The sequence below is a fragment of the Labrus mixtus genome, chromosome 5 (genome assembly GCF_963584025.1).
Source record: "Labrus mixtus chromosome 5, fLabMix1.1, whole genome shotgun sequence".
In the NCBI taxonomy this organism is placed as follows: Eukaryota; Metazoa; Chordata; class Actinopteri; order Labriformes; family Labridae; genus Labrus; species Labrus mixtus.
The window spans coordinates 9,253,948-9,275,807 of record NC_083616.1 but is presented as its reverse complement, the minus strand read 5'-3'; the positions used below and the strand labels follow the sequence as shown (position 1 = coordinate 9,275,807).

At 41.8% G+C, this 21,860-nt stretch overlaps 2 protein-coding genes across 2 annotated transcripts in view; both read left to right on the top strand.

Annotated features, from left to right (window-relative positions):
* Positions 1–21,860, top strand: part of adamts13 (ADAM metallopeptidase with thrombospondin type 1 motif, 13) — a 370,029-nt gene that overhangs the window by 338,506 nt on the left and 9,663 nt on the right. The gene's annotated exons all lie outside the window — the stretch shown is intronic.
* fzd10 (frizzled class receptor 10) lies at positions 10,672–13,890 on the top strand. The gene has a single exon (XM_061037652.1). The coding sequence runs from the start codon at positions 11,401–11,403 to the stop codon at positions 13,150–13,152; it is 1,752 nt and encodes a 583-aa protein (XP_060893635.1). The 5' UTR covers positions 10,672–11,400; the 3' UTR covers positions 13,153–13,890.

The following is a 21,860-nucleotide window of genomic DNA, read 5'->3' as shown; positions in this document are numbered from 1 at the left end:
AAGGTCAAGGTTAAGATTCTCATATTCGGACATTCGGACCAACACACCTAGATAGTGCGGTTCGATTTATTCTTGCATGAAAAGCCTGTTGGACCAAAACTGAACAAGGTGTTCCGCCCATGCTCTACTGTTCCGGCACAGGGCTTTGGCACAGGGAAGTCGAACAGCATAAATGCATAGCATATGCCTTCTTATATCAACATAAGGGACAGCTCAAAAATGCGACTGCTTCAAGGATAGTATGACATTTGGGAAATACTCTTAGCTAGACACAAAGCTACTGCATCTGTGTGTCTTCGGTTGTCTACAGCTTGCTACAAGTCCAACTATGTCCTATGTTCCTGGGCTACACCTACAACATAGTACCTGCCTGAGCATACAGTTGTAATGGCAGAACCTCTCGTTTTCATATTGGCACACACTGCACAATAGCAGGTTTAAGCAGGCACCCCTCTGAGCAGTGCATTATCATCTAGAGATACTGCAGTTCATTAAATTTGAATGAATTGCAGCCAGAATAGAATTAAAAATATGTGGCTAGTCACTAGCATTCTTCCAGCAATATTACACATTATTACACCTTTCATCACTGTTTTAATGTCTACATCGGTAAAGTCACAGTCACAAAGATTTTCTCGGATTCTGGGGGTTAGAATACATAAGAATGAAATGTGTAACCAAAGTTTTTAATGTCAACAATCAAAGCTAATAAGAGTTAGATGGACAGCAGTGAGTGGGCCCCCTCTGCACATTCAGTTCAAGAAGGGACTGTTATGCATTGTTACGCCTCACCATGATTGTACATGAGCCTGCATTGAAGATATTAACAGAGTAACAGAGGTGTAACAGAGTAATTGTAAAATGTTGAGGCCAGCAAAGAAGAACAGCCCCTTGTCTTAGTTATGTGAAGCCCCTGCTATTCTTTTACAGGTTGTGCCTCCCATGCCTCTCATGCTCATGCCTCTCAAACCAGAACCTTGGAACATAATTTTGTTCCCTGCTATGTTAGCTTAGCCTAGCATGAAACTGTAAAGAGACTGAAACAGCTAACCAGGCCACACCTTTAGTCAAGACACAAACTTTCTTTGACAGTGGATTGTTTGTAGTGAGAAAGTTTGTTTTAATTAAATATTAAAAACCATAAAATGCAGACAAAGAATTGCTCTGAGCTTGAGACCGTGAATGCTTTTCATAACGAGCTTAAGAGCTCAAACCTGGGCTAAGCCTGTCACACCCAATCTGCACCGGTCTCTTGTGCACCACAATGAGAGCCATCTTTGAACTGTTAGTGTGCACGTTTTCTTTGCTTATGTCACCAGTTTCTGATCAGAGCCAACACCAATAAAACTGCTTTCAAATCCCTTCAACAAAGCCTCAACATCAGCATCCTTTCAGTTACAAAAGGCATGAATTGTTTCATCTGCCGAATCTATGAAGCAGAAAATGAAATGCATGTTTGCATGTGCTTAGATGAATGCATATGGTTGTGTTGTTTAATAGCAGAGAAACAAGCCCCCCCCCCCTTTCCCTAAAGATACCATCCCGAATATACTTTACAGATGAAACTGCAGTATATCAAACAGGATGTATGAAACTTGCATGTCAAACAGCTCTGAAACAGGACAGCTTTTGACTGACTGTCGCTGTGGCTTCTTCTTCTTCTTCTTCTTCTTTTGGATACGTTGCAGGCTCCCCGTTCAATCACTCAGGAGGCACTGATGTGTGATGGAAATCACTTGGTATTAAGTTTGATATCTGTGTCTGGGACACCTCTTGAACACTGAAAAAGTAGAAGTCAAACAGCAATTGCTCTTGCTCAGAGTGCAAGGGGAGGGAAAAAAGCCCACAGGCACATTCCATATCTGGGTTACCAACAGCTGTCTCTCTGACAAGGGTTGAAATTTGCAAAAACAAGGCGGTTTTATTGCATTTGGGATGCATTTTACTGCATTCGACTTTATGAAGTTTGTATGATTAAAACAACCCCTCATGTCCCGTTTTCCCAGCTCACTAATCGTTTTACAGTTTCAGTGCCGTCTGTAAATGAAAATGCTTTAACCTTTAAAGGCTGTCCCATTGTAGGCAAATTTGCCTTCAAAAACCGACCACAAGCTTGATCACGCAGCCTCGTCTGTGTTCTGCAGAGGGAGAATGACAGGTTATTTAGTGCTGTTTTGATATTTGAGCCTGAGGAATGCCTACAGATACAGTGATCCCTCTGTGTGAAGAGGAAGCTTCACAGATGAGGTAAGACTGCTTACAGCTATGAAACAATATCTGAAACAGATTAAAAGACATTTTCCTCAGCTTGATTCATCTTCCTTTCAGCTCGCCCAGGTGTTACACCTCACAAGAGAAAGGTGAAGAGAGCATAAAAGAAGTGCAAACACACTCTTGCATGTGTTTTTGGAGAAGCAGGAAACAAAAAGAGATTGTGTTTTTTGTCAGTTTATAAAGCTCCAAGTATTGAGTGACAGACATTTTAGTTTTCTTTTCGGCTTTTTCCGACGTCTTTGGCACATTGTTGAACTGCAGATAAAGACTGATGTGCAAGACTAAAGATGCTGCATGAGGAAAATTACATCAGAAAGAGAGAAATTGTCTTGGTCTGTAGTATCTGATTGTTCTAGCTTGTCTTCATACCTTCTAAGGTTTCACTGCAAGGCTTGTCAATCCCTCCCATGACTTCAAACAGCAGCACTCAATCCTTCACCTGCACCTTCACTTATCCCCTCACACCTTGCCAACAACCTGCAGCGCAAGTACAGCGATGCTAAATTACCCATAATTACCTAGATTTGAGCTCGACATAACAAAGGCATTTTGTTTGCTGTTTTGTTATTATTGGAGCATCAGACTGAAGCCAGCGCTCTCTAATTAAAGCTGACATCTTCCCAATGTGCAGTTATCTGCTGTGCGGCACTGAGGAAACTTCTGTGCCTGATTCTTTGTGAACATAAAAGCAAATAAGAAATGGCCAGAGACAAGTCTGTGAAAGACATTCTTCAGTGTTCTTGGAGATCTAAATAAACTTCAGAGAGACGGACGCCACATGTGGTTCTACAAAAAAAAAAAATAAAGACAATGACTGGCTGACTATCCCAGAGAATCTGCAGCTAATAACTGCAAAAGACAATACTCGTTCCCATGCTCGTTCTTTATGCCACTCTCATGCTTGCTATTAGATGCTCTCATTATTCTTCCTCGTGTCTTATTGCAAAGTGAAACCAGATTTGGACGGCAATGAAAAGTTACCCGAACACTTAGATGTGGAGCGCTCTGTGAAATCCGTTTATCCCTGATCATTATGACAGTGTTTTTCTGTCTGTATCGATAGTCATTTCCTCTCTCCCTGCAGCAGCCTTAGAGTCTCCGATGCTGGCGCTGAGCACAGCACAGCCAGCACAGTCCCACCGAGTGCAAGCAAAGGAGGAAATCAATAGAGAAAATATTGCTGCAGGCTCACACATTTTTATCTTGCTTTGAACGAGTCAGCTTTAATTTCGCTTTGATCTCAATTTGCTGCTTTTGGGTTAGCTTGGCTGCACATTCAACCAGGAGGAATAAGCTTCCACCAGGGCTTTCTTACAAAAGACCCTTTCAACTGAGGCCTTTATTTTGCCTAAATGTGTCAGTGTCCATTACTGCTTTTTGCAAGGAAAAGAGACACTAGGAATCAAAACAACAAAAAATGCAGGACTCTGACATATTGGTGCACGTCTCATGCTGTCAGTTCCCAAAAATACACTTTATCTATTCTAGTCAGGGAGGATTTACGGCCAAGCAGAGCAAATGTTGGACAATGTTAGCAAGGGGGCCACAATAAAGAGATCCTCTGTGTTGCTGTCAGAGGCGGCTCAGTGTTGTTGTGGGGTAACAGGTTGACAAGATGCACAGCTGGCGTTGTTCTCACTGCTCTGACCCACCACTCTGCTCCCCCACACATCATTAGAGCTGACACACCAAAGGAGAAGGCCATATTATAGCATCACCTAAGGTCTTCTTAAGATGTCTGCCCTTCCCTCGTCCTTTTTTTTCTCCCAAACCGGTGCATTTTTAGGAGAGGAGTTGTTTGGGAATTTGTTTCTCTTTTCTAAAGCAGAGACAAAAGCGTAGGATAAATGACCAGGCAGAGAAAAGACCAGCGCCTTGCTGGGGAGAAAGGGAAGGGTCTAATCTAATTTGGTTAGAGGAGGATATGTGTGTGTGTGTGTATGTGTGTGTGTGTGTGTGTGTGTGTGTGTGTGTGTGTGTGTGTGTGTGTGTGTGTGTGTGTGTGTGTGTGGGTGCACATGCATGGCTCCGATGCACAGTGTGAGGGGACTGTGGGAATGGGACAGGAGGGCCGCGCTATTCAATGAAGCCTCCAGAGCCAGAAGCAGTGGGGAGTCTCCCCCAGACGCGCTGATTCCAGGCCGGCCACTCAAAGAGGGATTAGACCAGAGAAGGCCTTCCTGATTAGCAATTCACACTCAAGTGCCCCCACGAGGACCTCGGGTAATAATATTGCCATCAGTGTCCTTCACTGATGCATGCAGTAAAAAGTTTACCCCCTTTGTTTTGACTCCCCCTTCATCCATAACGTCCAGTAATCGCATTCATGATTGTCAGAACTTTGCAGAAAAGTTGAAAAAACATCTTGCAAAAATGTCTCCGCTGGGTGACTTTCAGAAACAAAAATGTGTTTTGCAAGACTGTGTTGGTCCATTGCTTCGTTCAATCTGCTGAGCTCCAGCACAACCCCCTCCTCCTCCTCCTCCTCCTCCTCGTCCTCATCTCTTTGCAGTAAAAACGACCACCACATGAAAGCGTATGATGTAAGAACACTAAACTAATATTGCTGCTCCAAAGCAGCCTCAACCCAGATGTTATTAGACTCGCTTAAAAAAAAACAAAAAAACATTACAACACTGTTTATTGCAGATTGGCTGTCAGCCTCCACAGCCATAAAGAGGTCCCACCATGCTCATAATTATACTAATCTACACTATAAACACTTGAGAGGTCACAATAACGCTGAGACTTCCTCTTATCAAGCGCACTGCACAATGAACAAGGTCACCGGGTTAACCTTCAGCTGATGAGACTCTCTCCATAATAAGCGCCATGAAACAAAACAGATTTAAATGGAGCAGAGTGAAAAGACGAGTGAGACAAATTAGTGCTCATTAATAAGTTACTTTATTGAACTATTTAAACCATATGAGCAAAGAATACTGCAAGCTTTGATGTTGACAGGGCTCTTCAATAATTAATTGCTCGATTCATATGCGTTTCCTCAAAATGTCTGACCCTTTATGAAAACTGGTGCTCTTATTAAAGCTCACACATTTCAAACAGAGCAGAAAAATAGAATGGATGATATTAAACAGAACTGCCTTTGCTGTTGCTGTTGCTGAAGATGCAATTCAGTCTTTTAAACTAGGATAAGGCCGAGTTTTCTTTAATGTTCCTGCTTTTTTCTTTTTTGTCCCCCTACAATAATACAACAAAGTTCTTAGCTGTCACTGCTCAGATGCTTTCCCATCATTTTTGTTTCTTTCAGGTTTGCGCATGAACCTCTTCACAAGCTGTGGAGTGGCGATGAGAGAGAAAATAACAGATTATGTTGATAAAGAGGATCATCCTGAGCTAAATGCTGAATGTGTGCGATCAGGAGGGAGAACAGGATCCTAGGACAATGTGCGGGGCATGCGGACAAATAGTCTCACCTCCAACTGAGTGTGTTGTTTCTTCTCATTGTGCTGTCTGAAAGAGAAGAGGAGGGCCTTGGTTAAGAAGATTATAGCCCTACCCCACCCGTACGTTTAATCAACATGCCCTTTCAGCGCCGGCAACAATACCAAACATGTCTAAAACGTCCCCCATTTTCTCCCATAGCATACCTCACATGTTGGAACAGCATGCCAGGCATCTAACCACAGCAATTAGGAGAAAAAGTACTCTTACTAAGGCAGAGTGGGTGTACGCGAATCATGTTCCCCATCAAAGAAGCGACGGCATCAATTCCAGAAATGTCACCATCATAGTGGCCTGTTTGATAGCCATCTAATTCTCAGGCTACGCAAGCAAAAATGTATTAGCTTCAACTCATTTTTTACACTGATCAAAATTCCCTAAAGAAGCCAAGGAGCTTTGCTTCTTCGCCCTTCGTTTCTTTCATCCATGGTTAAATATGTAAATAAAATGTCTAAAGTCATTCTTCAAAGGGGAACAAAAGAAAAAAGGGGGCTGAGGGAAAAGACAGCCATAAAATTCCTGCGATTCTCCATAACATTAGCCAGAGGGGGGCCAGCTTCCAGCCAGAGCCTAGCAGCAGGGGAGCCAGCTCGCTCCATAGAATCACACATCGCAAATCCCACACACAAAAAAATAAAATATCTTTTCAGCTTCAGCCATCAAAGGGCCCCCTCCTTTCACTTTATTAGTTACAGAATTATCTCACAGTTGCTGATTTCTCAGAGATGGAGCTGCACTGCTTTTCTTTTTGCCGTGCTGTTATGGTTGCAAAGATGAGATAAAGTTGCCGCATGTGTGAGTGTGTGTGTCAGTGTGTGTGTGTGTGTGTGTGTGTGTGTGTGTGTGTGTTATGCACATGTGTGGGGAGAAATGAGCTATAGGAGGGGGTTGTATATGAAACAGAGGATTGGTAGACAGGGGGAAAAAAATCATAAAAGACACATTAGTAGCTGCAGAGGCTACAGATGCTAAAGAGTGAACAGGCCTGATTCATCCTCTTTTCTTCTTCTTTTCAAAGAGATATCATCATGACCGGCAAAAACAATCATGAAAGAGAAGGAGGCAGAAGCGAGGAAAGAACAAAGGCGATGAATTACAACAAGCAGTGGACTGTGTCTTCTTATTAGACTGTGTGACAGTATTATCTTGTCAGCTTCATTACACCAAAGGCAACGGTAATAAGGGCAGATATTTGCTTTAAAATATGCCAGACAGGGTTTCGTGAAAGTCGTATGATCAGTAAATGGAGAGCAGATCGCAGCCTTAGTTCTGGGAATCCATTGATATTACATTATTCTTCTTCACATTAAAGCTGTCGTCTCCTTTTTTCTTCTACTCCTACTCGTCAGCTACATAATAAAGGTCTAGTGGAGAGGGAGGGACGGAGCAGGCATGTCAGCTGTTGTGCGTGGTATTGTGAGGGGTCAGGATGTATGTAATTCATGCTGCTATACTGCATCTGGGCTTTTTGGACAAAGAAAAATTGACTGCATATCATTACCAATTCCCAGTCAAACTAATTCGAACACACGGAAGGAAAAAAGCAAGAGAATCTGACAGGAGACTAGCTAGCATGCAAGCTAAAATCAAAGCTAACAAACAGAAATGTAAACAATATTTCAGGAATTATTTAAAATAAAGTGATAACCACGAGATATTTTCTCCTCATGTTCGAACCAATACTCTTCAAACGTTACCAGCTGGATTTGTGATATCTGAGGGGCACATGTGCTGCATAGGAGGAGGGTATTGTGTTCAGAAGTGTATTCATACCCTATATTTATGCTCATGCTCCACACACTGAGCGCTAACAGCTGAAATGCCACCGCTAAGATATGCTGTGCTTAAACCACTTAGGCACGCTGGTGCCAGGTTTCTCATCTTGCCCGGACACATTTCTGAAATACTTTTTAAAAGCACTTTAGTGACTCTTGTAAAAGAAAAAAAAGAAGGGTACTAAAAGCACTCGTGTTTACTCGTGATCTGTATTTTACCCTTGATGAGGACCACCACCCGGTTACAGCATAAATCTTAGCACTACAAACTTTTTTACGAGGTAATGTGAGTGAGGTCTGGAGGATCTCACACACACATAAAAAAAAAAGCATAACCTGTTCTCTTTAGCGTGTGATAGCATCCAGCTCCTCCATGAGCAAACTGACACTATATGCAAAACAAAGATGCAGCTCACATCACTGTAACAACAGTTTATCATGCGAGTTTACTTATGCCGTTAATTACAGCAGTCTGTGTTGATATGTTGAATTGGGTTTATTTAATGACACGGTATCTTTAGCAGGGACATGTCTCATATAGGCCAACTCTCTCCAGGAATTGATGCACTTTAACAGGCTGATGAAAGCCCCTCCATCCATTCATTCTCCAAACCTCTTATCCTGCAGGTCACAGGGGGCCAGAGCCTAACCAATGCAAGAGACTGGATGAACTCTGGACACTTTATCACAACACAAGGCGTACACATGAATGTAAGACATCTGTACCTATGGGAAGATGGTCATTTTCTTCTGACCTGCTAACAGGCAAAAGATTTCACCGTGCAATGAAGTTATTGTAGATGAGAGAATTTGACTATGAAGTAGTTGAAATATAAATACACAATAAACTCTGTTCAACATACAGCTTGTTTGCACCTTTTCCTTTTTCTCGAGAACAGAAGCCACTCAGTGAAACACAGGGCTTTATGAATGTTGTTGTGTTCATTTATTTTTAATGAGAAATATCTGTTTCTAATGTTATCTGATCTTTAAGAATAATAAATCATCCAGCTCAAACTCTATAGAAAATCTTCCTACAGGAATTTCTTTTTCTGCAGCAAAGTCTCACTCAAAGATAGAAACATGTTCAGCCCAAAATTAAAGGTTATGAGATTTAATAAATCAAAGAAATATTGTATGAGTCTGAAAGGGCAGCATGATAATTAATGTGGAAAATAACTCTCCAATAAGAATCAATGACTATATATTAGGGTTCACAAAGGGTATATCAAATGATTTTAAATGGTCATTTAACTTCCCAGGAATTAAAAAGAAAATGTGTTGAAAAGCATATATCTTGGTCAATTCAAAATGAGTCATATGGACAAAAGTTAAATAACGGGTTGTTTTTAATGTTTATTAATGGCTCTTAGTGCAGACAGTTAAGATGACATCCCAGCCAAATCGTTTAAAAAAGTGTTAACATTTTCCACATCTGGTGAGAATACAGATGTCACTGTGCGGAGAGCTAAGCACTCTGAGGTAATCTTGATGCAGACTCCTCATGGGCCTGACAGTAGATCAATGTTAAAGCTTTGGGCTGACATTCAGAAATGGTGGTTCAACCTTTGTTGGTTTGCTGGAGCTTCATTGAAGAAGACAGGGAATGACTGCAAGGGGTTTTTTGAATTTGAGACTAAAATGTTGGACAGAATGCTCTGAATCACACAAAACCAAACTCAACAGATGCTGACATAATATATTGTTTATCTATAAGGCTTCTTTAAATAATAAAGACTGGGGAAAAAAACTTGTATTTTACAGAATGAAGCTTTTTACATTACTTTTCTTCCTTTTGTTGTTATGTCTGTTAATGTTGTCTGGACACTCACCTATACTGTGGAACACAAAAAATATATCATAAAGTGAAATCAGTTTGTCTATCCATCTAATTTAGATTTGATTATACAGAATTATAAAGGAGTACATCATAGTTACCTTAATAACTTTGTCAAATACATTCACCTTAAATTTTGCTAGCATTATATAAAAAGGGTCTGGTTCTGCACTGTAATGTAGAACTCACAGGATGCATGAGGTTATTAATGGGAGTAATTGAAAGTAAGTGCATGGAAGTGCTCTTCTTAAAGACTAGTCAAATTTAATGCACTGTTTGAATATTTGCATTTTATGATACTTTCCCCTTGAATTATGCCACAGTTCATGCAGATATATTGAACTTTTTTTTATCTACATTTATTTGACAGCTGTTGGAAGCTCGGCTAGTCAAGTAACTTTACTTTATTCACATTAATCAGATCAATAAAGGGGTATCAAAAGACACATAGGGTATTTCAATAAGTCAAACTAGATTAGCTTCCTATGAAAATGTGGATAAATTGCTGCCCCATGTGAAGGTCAAAAGGGTTTTAGTGAAAGGGAGTGCAGTCTGTCAGGAGTGATCAAGTGAATTCAATCTAACTAAGGAATGCATCCAACAACCAATCAAGGTAAAAGAGAAACCAGGAAGTGAACTAAAAGAAGTGGGGTAGGTGAGAAATGGAAGGGAAAGGTAAAAAAGCAGTGAACTTTGCTACAGAAGACATGACACATTTTAAGAGAGTTAAATGATGTTAACCCTTCAGCGAAAACTGAAACATCAAATGGATACAAATACATTTAAAATATAAAACGTAAAATATGGTACATGTATTCTACTCATTCTGCATAATGATGGCTTTAATTTGATGTGAATACTATACTACACTTTTACAGTTTGGATGCATTTTTTACTTGTATTAGTTGTGGAATCATTACTTTTACTTTCAATTGAGTGCCTACTAATGTGCAGCTGAGTCTCTGTTGTTTGACTGCAAACTAAAATTGTTTTTAATAGTTTCATCTGGTATCTCTGAAGCTGTTACTTTTAAAAAGGGGGAGCAATAAAAGGGGGAAATATTTTAAAAGAGTCCTTTCATTTATATGTGTAGTTTTAACATCAGTTGGTTGTGGTGCGCCTCCGGTCCGGTGCGCCTTTGAGCCATATTGCGCAACATTTTGTGATTCTCATAAAAAAACGTGTCTCTGTCCTGCTTCAGCTAAAGTTTGTGGTTCAGCACAAACAAACAGAGAGAAGGAAGTTTGCACTGAGCCTTTGAAACTGCTGTAATGAACAAGCTGTTCCGCACGATTTGAAAATAATCCGCGTGTCAGTGTCATCTTTCTTATGCAAAGTAGCTGTCTTTGAAGGCGGATCTTTTGGCAGGTTAGACCGGGACGGAGGCTCCGACCAGCTCAGACGAGCGCTGCCACCAAACGCACCAACTGCCTGCAGACGGGAGGAGCGTGATCCTGCCTCTCTGGAATATATTAACAATTCAAACTGGGGATATTTATTGTACTTATATCACTGCCTCGGTAATTGTTCCGGGTGCCTCGTGAGCAGCCATTCCCACCGCTGAAAGGACTGAAGGGAAATTATTTTTGTTGCTTTTGAACAAGTTTTCGCACAAGGACTGGCACCGCTCCGCTGCACGGACAGACACCCCGGAAAAGTGACATGAAACGTGAGGACGCGAAAGTGAGCATTTTGGAGACACGCAGGGAAGAAACCGGAGCACATTATCATTCATCTTTACTTTTAGCAGACTGATCTGCGCGGAGGAGCAAGACTGAAGAAGTAGATCCAACAAACTAAGCGCGTGAAAGCATGGACCTGAACGCACGCGACCAACAGAGAGGAAACATTTTCGGACTGTTTTCGGATTTATGTTTTTCTTAAATCCTTGAAACCTAAAATGAGGAGTCGCTGGTCCTGCGACAGATAGTTCTGTAAGTTTTTGATCTCACACACAAACAGTGGCAGGGTTTCAACAGTGAGAGAAACTTGTTTGTTGTGGCAGCGGTGAACACTTGGCCTCATTTTTCTTCAGATCAAGAGGGGAGGATGTGTTCAGCTGTTAAAGTGAGCCTGATTTGTGTGCTACTGGTCCTGTGGAGCGATGGGGGCTCAGCCATCAGCTCCATAGACCCGGACTGGTCAGGAGAGGGGAGATGTCAACAGATCACCATCCCCCAGTGCAAAGACATTGGTTACAACATGACTCGAATGCCAAACCTTATGGGCCACGATGACCAAAAAGAGGCAGCGATAAAGCTGCAGGAGTTTGCGACACTGATACAGTTTGGATGCCACAGTCATCTTAAATTCTTCCTGTGTTCGCTGTATGCGCCCATGTGCACCGAGCAGGTGTCCAACCCCATCCCAGCATGCAGAGTGATGTGTGAGCAGGTCAAGCTGAAATGCTCACCCATCTTGGAGCAGTTTAACTTCCCCTGGCCTGACTCTCTGGACTGCTCCCGGCTGCCGACCAAAAACGACCCCAACAACCTCTGCATGGAGGCGCCCAACAATGGCTCTGACGAGCCTCCCAAAGTCTCCCACACCCAACCTCCAGACTTCAGGCCCCAGCGGCCTCTCAGCGGGCAGGACTTGCTCCTGAAGGACAGTGGCAGCAGGCAGACATGCAGCAATCCTGGCAAGTTCCACTTTGTAGAGAAAAGCGAGTCCTGTGCTCCTAAATGCTACCCCACAGTGGATGTTTACTGGAGTCAAGGGGACAAGCAGTTCTCTCTGGTTTGGATTGCGATCTGGTCCATCCTCTGCTTTGTCTCAAGCGCCTTCACTGTGCTCACCTTCCTCATAGACCCGCAAAGATTTAAATACCCAGAGAGGCCGATCATCTTCCTCTCCATGTCCTACTGTGTTTACTCTGTGGGCTACCTCATCCGACTCTTTGTGGGAGCAGACAGAATAGCCTGCGACAGAGACAATGGAGTCCAGTATGTTATCCAGGAGGGTCTGGAGAGCACCGGCTGCACCATTGTCTTCCTCATCCTGTATTACTTCGGCATGGCCAGCTCCCTCTGGTGGGTTATACTGACCCTCACATGGTTCCTGGCTGCAGGGAAGAAGTGGGGTCACGAAGCCATCGAGGCAAACAGCAGCTACTTTCACCTGGCCGCGTGGGCCATCCCGGCAGTTAAGACCATCATGATCCTGGTGATGCGGAAGGTGGCGGGGGACGAGCTGACGGGCGTGTGCTACGTGGGCAGCATGGACGTCAAAGCTCTCACCGGCTTTGTGCTCATTCCTCTCTCTTGCTACCTTATTATCGGCACTTCTTTCCTGCTGTCCGGCTTCGTCGCCCTCTTTCACATCCGTAAGATCATGAAAACAGAGGGTGAGAACACTGACAAGCTCGAGAAGCTGATGGTCCGCATCGGGGTCTTTTCTGTGCTCTACACTGTACCAGCCACCTGCGTCATCGCCTGCTACTTCTACGAGAGGCTCAACATGGACTACTGGCGCATCCTGGCCGTCGAGCAGAAGTGTGTGGAGGGCGGCGGGCCTGAGTCGGACGAGTGTGTCATGAAGACGTCCATCCCTGCTGTGGAGATCTTCATGGTGAAGATCTTCATGCTGCTGGTGGTGGGCATCACTAGCGGCATGTGGATCTGGACCTCAAAGACATTACAGTCGTGGCAGAATGTGTTCAGCAGGAAGCTAAAGAAGAGGACAAGGAGGAAGGCTGCCAGTGTGTTCACCAGCAGCAGGCCTTACATCAAACCTCACCCGTCTCTCAAAGGCCACAGTACCAAGTATGAGCCTACACGGCCTCCTCCGACATGTGTATGAGGTGGCCCTCTTTTTTATTATGAACCCCAAAAATACTTGTAAAGCCCTTACCTAAATGAGACTTTGTAATCAGAGTGCCCTCAAAAGACTCAAGGTTCATGTTTTATTTATGCAAACTGCATTGAAGATCATGGGATGTGGGGTTTTTTTTGTATCTTGAGCCATCTCACGCAACAAGAGCTGCCTTTGTTTGAGAAAAAAATCTGCTTCTCCTGGATTCATTTATCCTATTGAGAAACTTGGTGGAGAGAAAAAAATTCTTATTATTCCCAAGACAAAAAGAGTGGAATAAACCATTTGGATGTGCCATGGGGTTACTTGAATAATGTGCAATAGATGTTTTTTTTTCCCCTCACAGGCAGAAAAAGACACTTGTACTGTTAGTGAAAGATTGCAGACAATGAGAAGACCCCATAGAAAATGGAGGCAAATGGTCGGATAGATGATTGTTGTGTCTGCAGGCTTTTGAATGGATATCGAGGCAGTTTCATAAATGTTTGAACTGGAGTGAGAGCAGCTGTTGAAAAGCGCTCAGGACCTTTCCGAACTGCCCATTGTGAGGCAAAGCCCCGCCATAAATTAATCAAGCACTCGTTAATGAAAACTTATTTGTACACGCTGTGGAGTTTTTCCATGTTTTTTCTTTGCTGTTTTATAGCACAAGGGAACGTTTGTATATATTTCTAAAAACTTGAGATTTTATAGAAAAATTAATAAAACGTTTTAGTTTTAAATGTTTGTGAAGCAGTGATTGTGTTTTTTGCAGCTGTCGTGAATGCTTGAGTGTTTCAAAGTGTCCTTTTAAATCATGCCACAATTAGTTAGGTTTTTTATTTCAGTTTTGAAGCACTGCTTTCTCCCATCACTTTTAATCAGCTGTTAGCTCACAGCAGTGCTTTTTTTAATCATAAAATCATGGGGCTTAGTTGAAAGTGATGGCTGGTCAGAGATGGGTTTTATCTGGTTTGTTTATTCACAGAAGCTTGAAAATAATTGACAGAGAGGGCAATGTCTACAAGACCAAAACACAAGAAAAAATAAGGTTTTACATTACATTATACATTAATAACGGCTTAGTCCTATCACCAGTTCAGATATACTGAGAGATGTTTTACACAAACTGTGATTCTGGATATGGATAAAAAAAAACCTTTCAATTTTTCATTTAAGAAAGGGACGTGACCATTCCTAAACTGTGACCTCTGTGTTAAGACATAAAAAGCGACAGTTCTTACTTGTTTTTTAAGGGTTTATTCGAACATAATGCGAAAGGTATTTTTGTCATCATGGGGCTACTTTATCGACGACTTAATACAATAATATATGTGATGTAAAAGGATTGTCTGCATACCCAGTTTCTGTCTGCATTGTTAAAAAGGCAACAGAGCAATTTATGAATATATAATTAGATTTTATGATTTAGTCTTTTTATCTAAAAGTGTTTGTTTTAATATCGTGTAAATCAATCATTCCCAAGTCAGATGTAGTTTATCATTTTGAAAATAGAAATCTTTCCCTTTGATTAGCAAACTCACCTTTAAAATTTAGCAAAATTTGTATTTCTACAATGAAAAGTGTAACTGCTGATGTATTTTAAAAAGGACAAAATAACACCTTAAGATTGTGTTTAATTGATATGTTTGTGTTTAAAAAACCTGTTTATGATTTTCAAGATTAAGTCACTGCCTTTATGCTGGATGATTCTATTTAACATTTAGTATAGTTTTAAACCCCAGCTGAAGAGGATATATAACTTTCCCCTCTCTCTCTCTCTCTCTCTCTCTCTCTCTCTCTCTCTGTCTCTGTCTGTCTGTCTCTTGCTGTGCTGCATGTGTCGGTGCGTATCAATGGAGGGGTTATACAATAATCCAGCTCTCATTCAGGACAGGATTAGACTGTTTGAAGGGGTTGACTTTGAACGGAGGATCGCTGCAAACCAAAAAATACAGAATATCTGTCATCTCCGCTCTTCTTATCAGCAGGGCATGGTGACATTTCTAAAGACACATCTGGTCTGGATTTGAAGTGGTTACATATTGACTGAAGCAGGTTTTTGTAAGGCATAAGCAAAGAGAATACTGTGTGGAGATGTTTTGGGGTTAAATGATCCTTACACTGTCAACAGTTCAAGTCCTGTCTTGAATAAAGGCATCAGCAATTAACTTTGGCAACAAGTATGTCAACCATCAAAGACACACACGTGCAGGCTTTTGATAGGTTATCAAGCAAAATAGGAATTCAATTATTCTAATATTTTTCTTAAAAGTCAACACAGGTTGTGATTAAAAGTCGTTTTACTGCCATTATCTGTCTCACTTTTGAGCCTTTTTTTTAGAGAGTTTAAAACCTCTGGTTGAGTCCTCTCTGGTCTAATAAAGTTTCTCAAAGTGTAGTAATGCTTTATCCCTGAGGGCATTCAAGTTCCAGCGTCAGCCCAACCCGTTTTAACAGTCAAAAGCACATGACTCACAACCTTTATGTGGCTGAATCAAAGTCAGCCAGTGTCTATTGATACTGTGAGTCGCAGAAAAAGGTGCGAGTGCTTCTGAGAGCTTCAGCAGAGGCCACCTGGATAACAGCCCCCGAGGTGTCTGGAAAGGCTGTAAATATAAATGACAGTTACCACCCCCCTCCAGGGCTTCTTCAGCCAAGCAGGCTTCACTTTTCTTCTACTCGCTTCAAAGGGAAAAATCCTGCTCTGAGCAAGGGCAAAGTATTGCTGGCAAGAAAGTTTTTTCTCTCTCTCTCTTATATATATTTTTTTTAGACATCACACTCGTCTGTATGTATGGCTGGATGTAGGCTTTTAAAAGTTTAGATATTATTTCATCACATAGCAATTTATCCAGCCTGGAGAGTGAAACATCTTTTCGTCTGGTGTTGCTCATCATTTAAACTGTTCTTTGAGATGACATGTTTTATTCGTCAAAGAGGAGGGGAATCCCGCCAGAACCATGTGACTAAGGCTGATGAATCTCAGACCCACACATCTGTAAACTCCACCAGGACGAATGCTGTCACACCGCACTCCTCCACTGCCTGTCTCTCGTTCCTTCTGCTGTGCCACTCAGGAGATAGCAGTGTGTGTGTTGGCTTCTGAAAAAGGGTTTTTCAGCTTGTGATCAGTGTTGTTGAAACAGCATCAAACCATTGATGATTACTAGATTTAATTTAATGTGAATGTTTCTCCAGTGAGCTGGGATTTTCAGCTTTTCACACTGATGTTTAATGTCTTTGTGGAAACGAGTAGTATTAAAAACATAGAGATAAATGACAGAACAATTTAGCCTCCTCTCACTGTCAAATGCTGGTTCAAAGAGAAAGTGGCAAGAAAGCCTAACCTTTCAAAAGCTTAAAATGATACTCCTGTACCAACAAATGACTTCTTCTTTGTGCTGTGTATATAAGTAGGCCTTGGTGGAACCTGTGTACCTTTACTTTGCCTTCGGTTTTTTCAAGTGCTCTCGAAGTTCTCTGACACGGTGACATAAATCAAGTTGCAGGGATGACTGGCGGCTGAGACAGCTCCTCTTTGATCAAGCTTTGTGGAGACGCCCCATGTCCTCATCCTCAGCTGCTCCAGCAGCACCTGTTTACTAGTTCAGGCCTGTCTGTTTGCAAAGCAATGCTTAGCCTCCCAATGTCATGGACTCATACATGATGCACTAACACAACATACACAAAAAGGAATTCAGCAGCTGCTCTGGGGCAGGTGGGTTTCTTCATGCTGCTGACGCTTGTTACTCTTATTAGACAACCTCTCTAAATGCAAAGATGCCACATTTCAGATGATTTTGCTCCCTTTTGCTGCACCAGAGCAGAGAAAATAGTCGATGCGTTGTGACAAATAAGGCTTTGTTTCCCTGCTGAAGAAGTAACATGGAGTAAGAGCGCTATTGAAGAAAAAAGTTTGCAGACAGAGCTGCGAGTTTGAGAGGCCTGAATGTTATCAGAGAATGCAATGAAGGTGGCTTTTCAGCCCTCGAGTTCTGACGCTACATAAATCCAGAGTTCTGAGGATTATGGTTGAAGGAGGTGTGGGTGGGCTTCATGTTCTGAACTGATGTATATAGCAAAGAATCTGGGGCAAAGTTAGTCTACAGTATACACGCCAAATCTGCAGTAACAAGCCATGCTTACAGCTCAGACAGACACACATGCATCAGCCTGCTGTGGAGGTAGTTGTTCCCAGCCTCTGCTGAAGGTGAGAGTAATTACATTTTTTTTTTAAAACCTGACAACAATGAGTTTGCTGCCTGCAAGGGGGGGGGGGGGGCTCTTTCTTTAAATGCATAATGAAGTGCCTCGCAGGCCCTCTACTGATCAAACAAGTGTTTGATAGTGGCTTTGGTTTGAAAGAGGACTGAATATGTTTATTTGCATGTGGAGAAGTGAGTGACTTTGAGGTGGAGATCAGGCAGATTAGTGTTAACTGACAGAGACCTGTGCAAACAGACACTCCCCCTGCATACAAGCGGGGCACTTCCTCCCAGGACTAGTTAGTCTGAATACAACATCAGACAATCCAGAGCGCCGCAGCTCCGGCTAATTTCAGACATTGTTCCTTTCATGCGGCCTCCTCCCCTAAGCCATGTCTTTTCTTTTTTTTTCACAGATTTTGGCTGTTTGGCTCAGAGCATGTGAGAGCAGACACACTGATAGCTGATACATTTTCTGAGTAAACCAATAAAAGATCGGGAATACATTTCACCTGAGTACCAGATTTGTTTTTAAACTACAGTGCACAGCATAAACTGTACTGAAAAATATGGAAATTGTGTAATAGTTGTATCTTCTTGAATCTTAGTAAGAGGTAACTTTTTTTGTTGTAATACCAGACGAAAATGTCTAAAGTCAACCTGCACAGCTTTACGCTCCAGCTTTAGTGCTAAACGTGAAGTACAACATTTAGGCAAATCTGAATTCTTGCTAAGAGTAAGACAATGAGATAGACACCACTCTCATATTTGGACACTTAATATTAAAGCTATACATCCAGCAGCAGGCTGGCTTAGCTTAGCATAAAGGATAAAAGCAAACCTGGATCCATCTTTGCTTGAAAATCTGCCTTCCAGCAACTCTTAAATTATGATTTTGTATCTTTCATGTTATGAAGAATGTTGCTAAGTTTAGAAAACAGGCAGATGGTAAAACATAGGCTTCATTAAATAATTGGACATATAATATTTAGTCATCTAGTGGCCTCAGAGATGATATTATTGTCACCATCTTGTTTCTCAAAGTCAGAAGTTATCATAATCAGATGAAAGCAGCTTATTTTAAGCCATTTTAATCAGACGCAGCAATAAAGACAACACAGGAGCAACACAGAGCATGACAGCTACTTTGTGTCTTATATTGTGTCATTTTAGTCAGATACAGACATGAAACTCTGGATTTCTCTATAATGAAGGCTGTCAGCGTTGTTTACCCGCGTGCTTGTGCTCGTGCATGAAGTGTACCGTGCCTGAGCACGATACGGAGCGGTCACACTGGTCAAACGAACTGGACTTTAGCGTTGAAGCGTGCTTGGGCACGGTACAGATGGCCAGTGTGACCATGCCCTTACTGTCAGACGGAGCACGGCTGACTTTTAGGACAAAAGTTTGTTGTTAATAAAATTAAAATGTTGTTAATAAGTTAAGCTAACCAGCTGCTTGAAGTATAGTCATATATAAAGTAGTGAAGATTTTATCAATTTTCTCATCTTAATCTAAGCAAGAAAAGAAAAAAAATATATGATTTCCCAAAATGTCAAGCACTTCACAAGGCAAGCAGAGCATTGTGTACTGAGGGGGTTTCCAGTCCAAATGACCGACATGTAACATTCAAAACGACACTGTCAGATGAGAGGATGAGATTTGACAAGAAACACTGTCACCCATGAGCTGCAACGTGACCAAGAAAGCAAAAGATTGTGTGGTTAGAGAGATGTGAAGCGTGAGGTGTCAGCTGGAAGCAAGGTTTTCGCCATGGTGATTTAGCAGCAGACTCTAATCTGCCACCTTCCTAATCCACACAGCAAAGAGCTACGATCGTTTTAAAACAGCAGAAACGCAGGAGTAGTGATCACTTTTCTTTGTTGCAGGAGATTTTCGAAAAAGACATCAGCACAGAAATATACAGACACACAAACACAGTTTTGTTCAAGTTGATTCTGATGTCTTAGAAGTGTTGATGCATTGATTTGCTTAACTGATGTTGTATGTTCGTAATCTGATGAAGCACCTATATGTATTCATCTGCATGAGTGTGTGTTTTCATGTTTTTATTTGTGTGTAAGCGTGCTCCTGTCTGTCACAAGTAAGTGGAGCTTTTCAGAGATGTTTTTTTTATGCAACAGTGACAGGATTGATGGTGGAGTGGTGAGAGCGAGCACAACAGGAGACTGTCTACATGTTGTATATCTGTGTTTGTGAGTTTACAGACAGTATAGGAGCTATAGATGCAGAGACGCAGGGAGAGGGATGATGATGGATCTGGCAGAGCTCATGAGCACCGCTGGGAGAAAATGCCTGTGGTTCAAAGACACTCTCCGCAAACTTAACAACGAAAGATGGCACAGAGGGGGAGGACATGAAAGGGAACCACACAATCATCTCTCACATAAAGTTGGAGAAAACATCCCGGCCCTGCCAACAGAAAATATGCTATGCAGACATTTGATTATTTTTACATCAACTCAGTGCAATGGACAGCATGACACACAAAAACATTACAACGACAACTCATCACCAGTAACTAACATAACCTGAGGTGTGACTGTAAATTCACAAAAATCTTAGCGTGTAAATGACTTGCAACAGCTGGTATAAAATACAAATCAATCCTTATAAAAGCGGTCTGACTGCTCGGCAAACAGAACATTTTCTATAACTATCAACTGTCTATTTCTTAGTAATAATCCAATAACTAAAATTCTACAATTCACTAAGCAGACACTTTTATCCAAAGTGATGTCCATCAGAGAGTAAGTACAACACTAATCCATTCATACACCGCCACCAAAGCAGCAGGAGCAATGCGGGGTTTAGTGTCTTGCCCATGGACACATAGGACATGTTGCCCAACTGGGGATTGAACCCTCGATTGAGAGGCGGCGACTCTACCAACTGACCTCGTAGTGTCCTCGTAGCCTTTTTTCATCTATTTAATTATTAAGCAGTTAAACTTAAATCTGTCAGCTGTACAAAACTATAAAAATGCAGATTCTGTGTCTTGCTTTATGGAACATTAACAATCTAACTTCTACGTTTAAGTTTGAGATGCCATGGTGATGATCAGAAACCTTTAGGACCTTCCTTGACATGCTTCTGGCATTAGCAACAAGTGGTTGGAGAAGATGTCAGTTCCTTCACTTCAATACACATAGTGTCATTTTTTTTTAAAACGGTCACTGTGTTTCTTTTTTTTCTTGAGGCATCAAGTTAACGTGAACTGGCATGAAAACACGTAACATGTGTTGATCTACAGCAGTTCAGGACAATGTTCTGTTTTGCTTCTAGCTTCCTTTATGCAGTGACGAGACTGGAAGCAATTTGGGATGAGAACGGCGGAACAGTTGAAGGAGATGATAAATGACCATACTGTGGAGTTTTTGCGACCATCTGATAGAAGTACATGGGTTCCTTTGAGCAATCAGCCTTTAGCATGGCAGGAGAATTGAGGTTTCCTGGATATTGGTTGCGGGCCAGATTGTCTGGTCCTGATAATCGTAATGGGAGTGATGGCAGCAAGCGCTAATCTACACAGAAAAGGGGTCAGGACCAAGTTATCTGGCCTGAGTGGAAAATAGCGGCCCACTTAAAGTGATTGCAGCAGGACGAGCTAATTGAAACACTGTTGTCCAACTGTTGTCTTTGTTTACATGGCAACTCAGTGGCTTTGAGACTTTTTGTCACACTAACATGGATTTCCTGAGCTTTTGATTTGAGAGTTAAAGCTGCTTGACGTTTGTTTACATGAGTAAACTTGTCGACTCTTCAGTAAAATGTGCTTGTATTTTCTGTAACGATGGGTGAGGGGAGTTTCCAAAAGATTTACTTCATCCTTTGTCAAAGTCTTGATACAGTCTTGATAATACATGAGTATAGTCAGGTTTTTGTAAAGCTGTATAAAAAATGATTGTAGTCCATAAATCAGCTGTCATATACATGCCTCAGCCAAAGGCATGCCATCAAACTCTGTGGTAAAGGGTGTTCCACTGAAGCATGCAAACTATTTGTCCACACATTTACTGCACAACACCTGCACAACATGTCTTTCAAGTAAATGTTCAGAATGTATCACAAGCGAGGATGGCTGGGAATGAAGACCTAAATTTAGCGCTGCTTTTGATCACTGCCTCGGGTCACGGAAAGCACTTTGAAGCAACATGGCTAAATTTCTCAAAACAACATAAAATTGGGTCTCTGTTCTTCTCCTTTCATAGGAGAGAAAGGAGCAGTTCTGCAGACAACAAAATGTTCTATTAAGCAGGAAACACATGACTTGATGTAGATGGGCATTCAAGTGATGGCTGGCGCTGCGGTGGGATTGTGGTTGTCATCACAGACAGTATGAGGGCTTGACTCATATGCTTGGGCACTGACTTGTATTCGTAGAAATGAATGTTTATTGTGTCTACTGTCAAAGTGTAATCCTAGCAACGTGGTTTCCCAACCGCTTTTTATCGGATCTAGCCGTCAGCCCAGTCCGATGTATCCCTA

Coding starts and splice junctions, on each gene's coding strand:
- fzd10 (XM_061037652.1), top strand. CDS start 11,401: ATGTGTTCAGCTGTTAAAGTGAGCCTGATTTGTGTGCTACTGGTCCTG.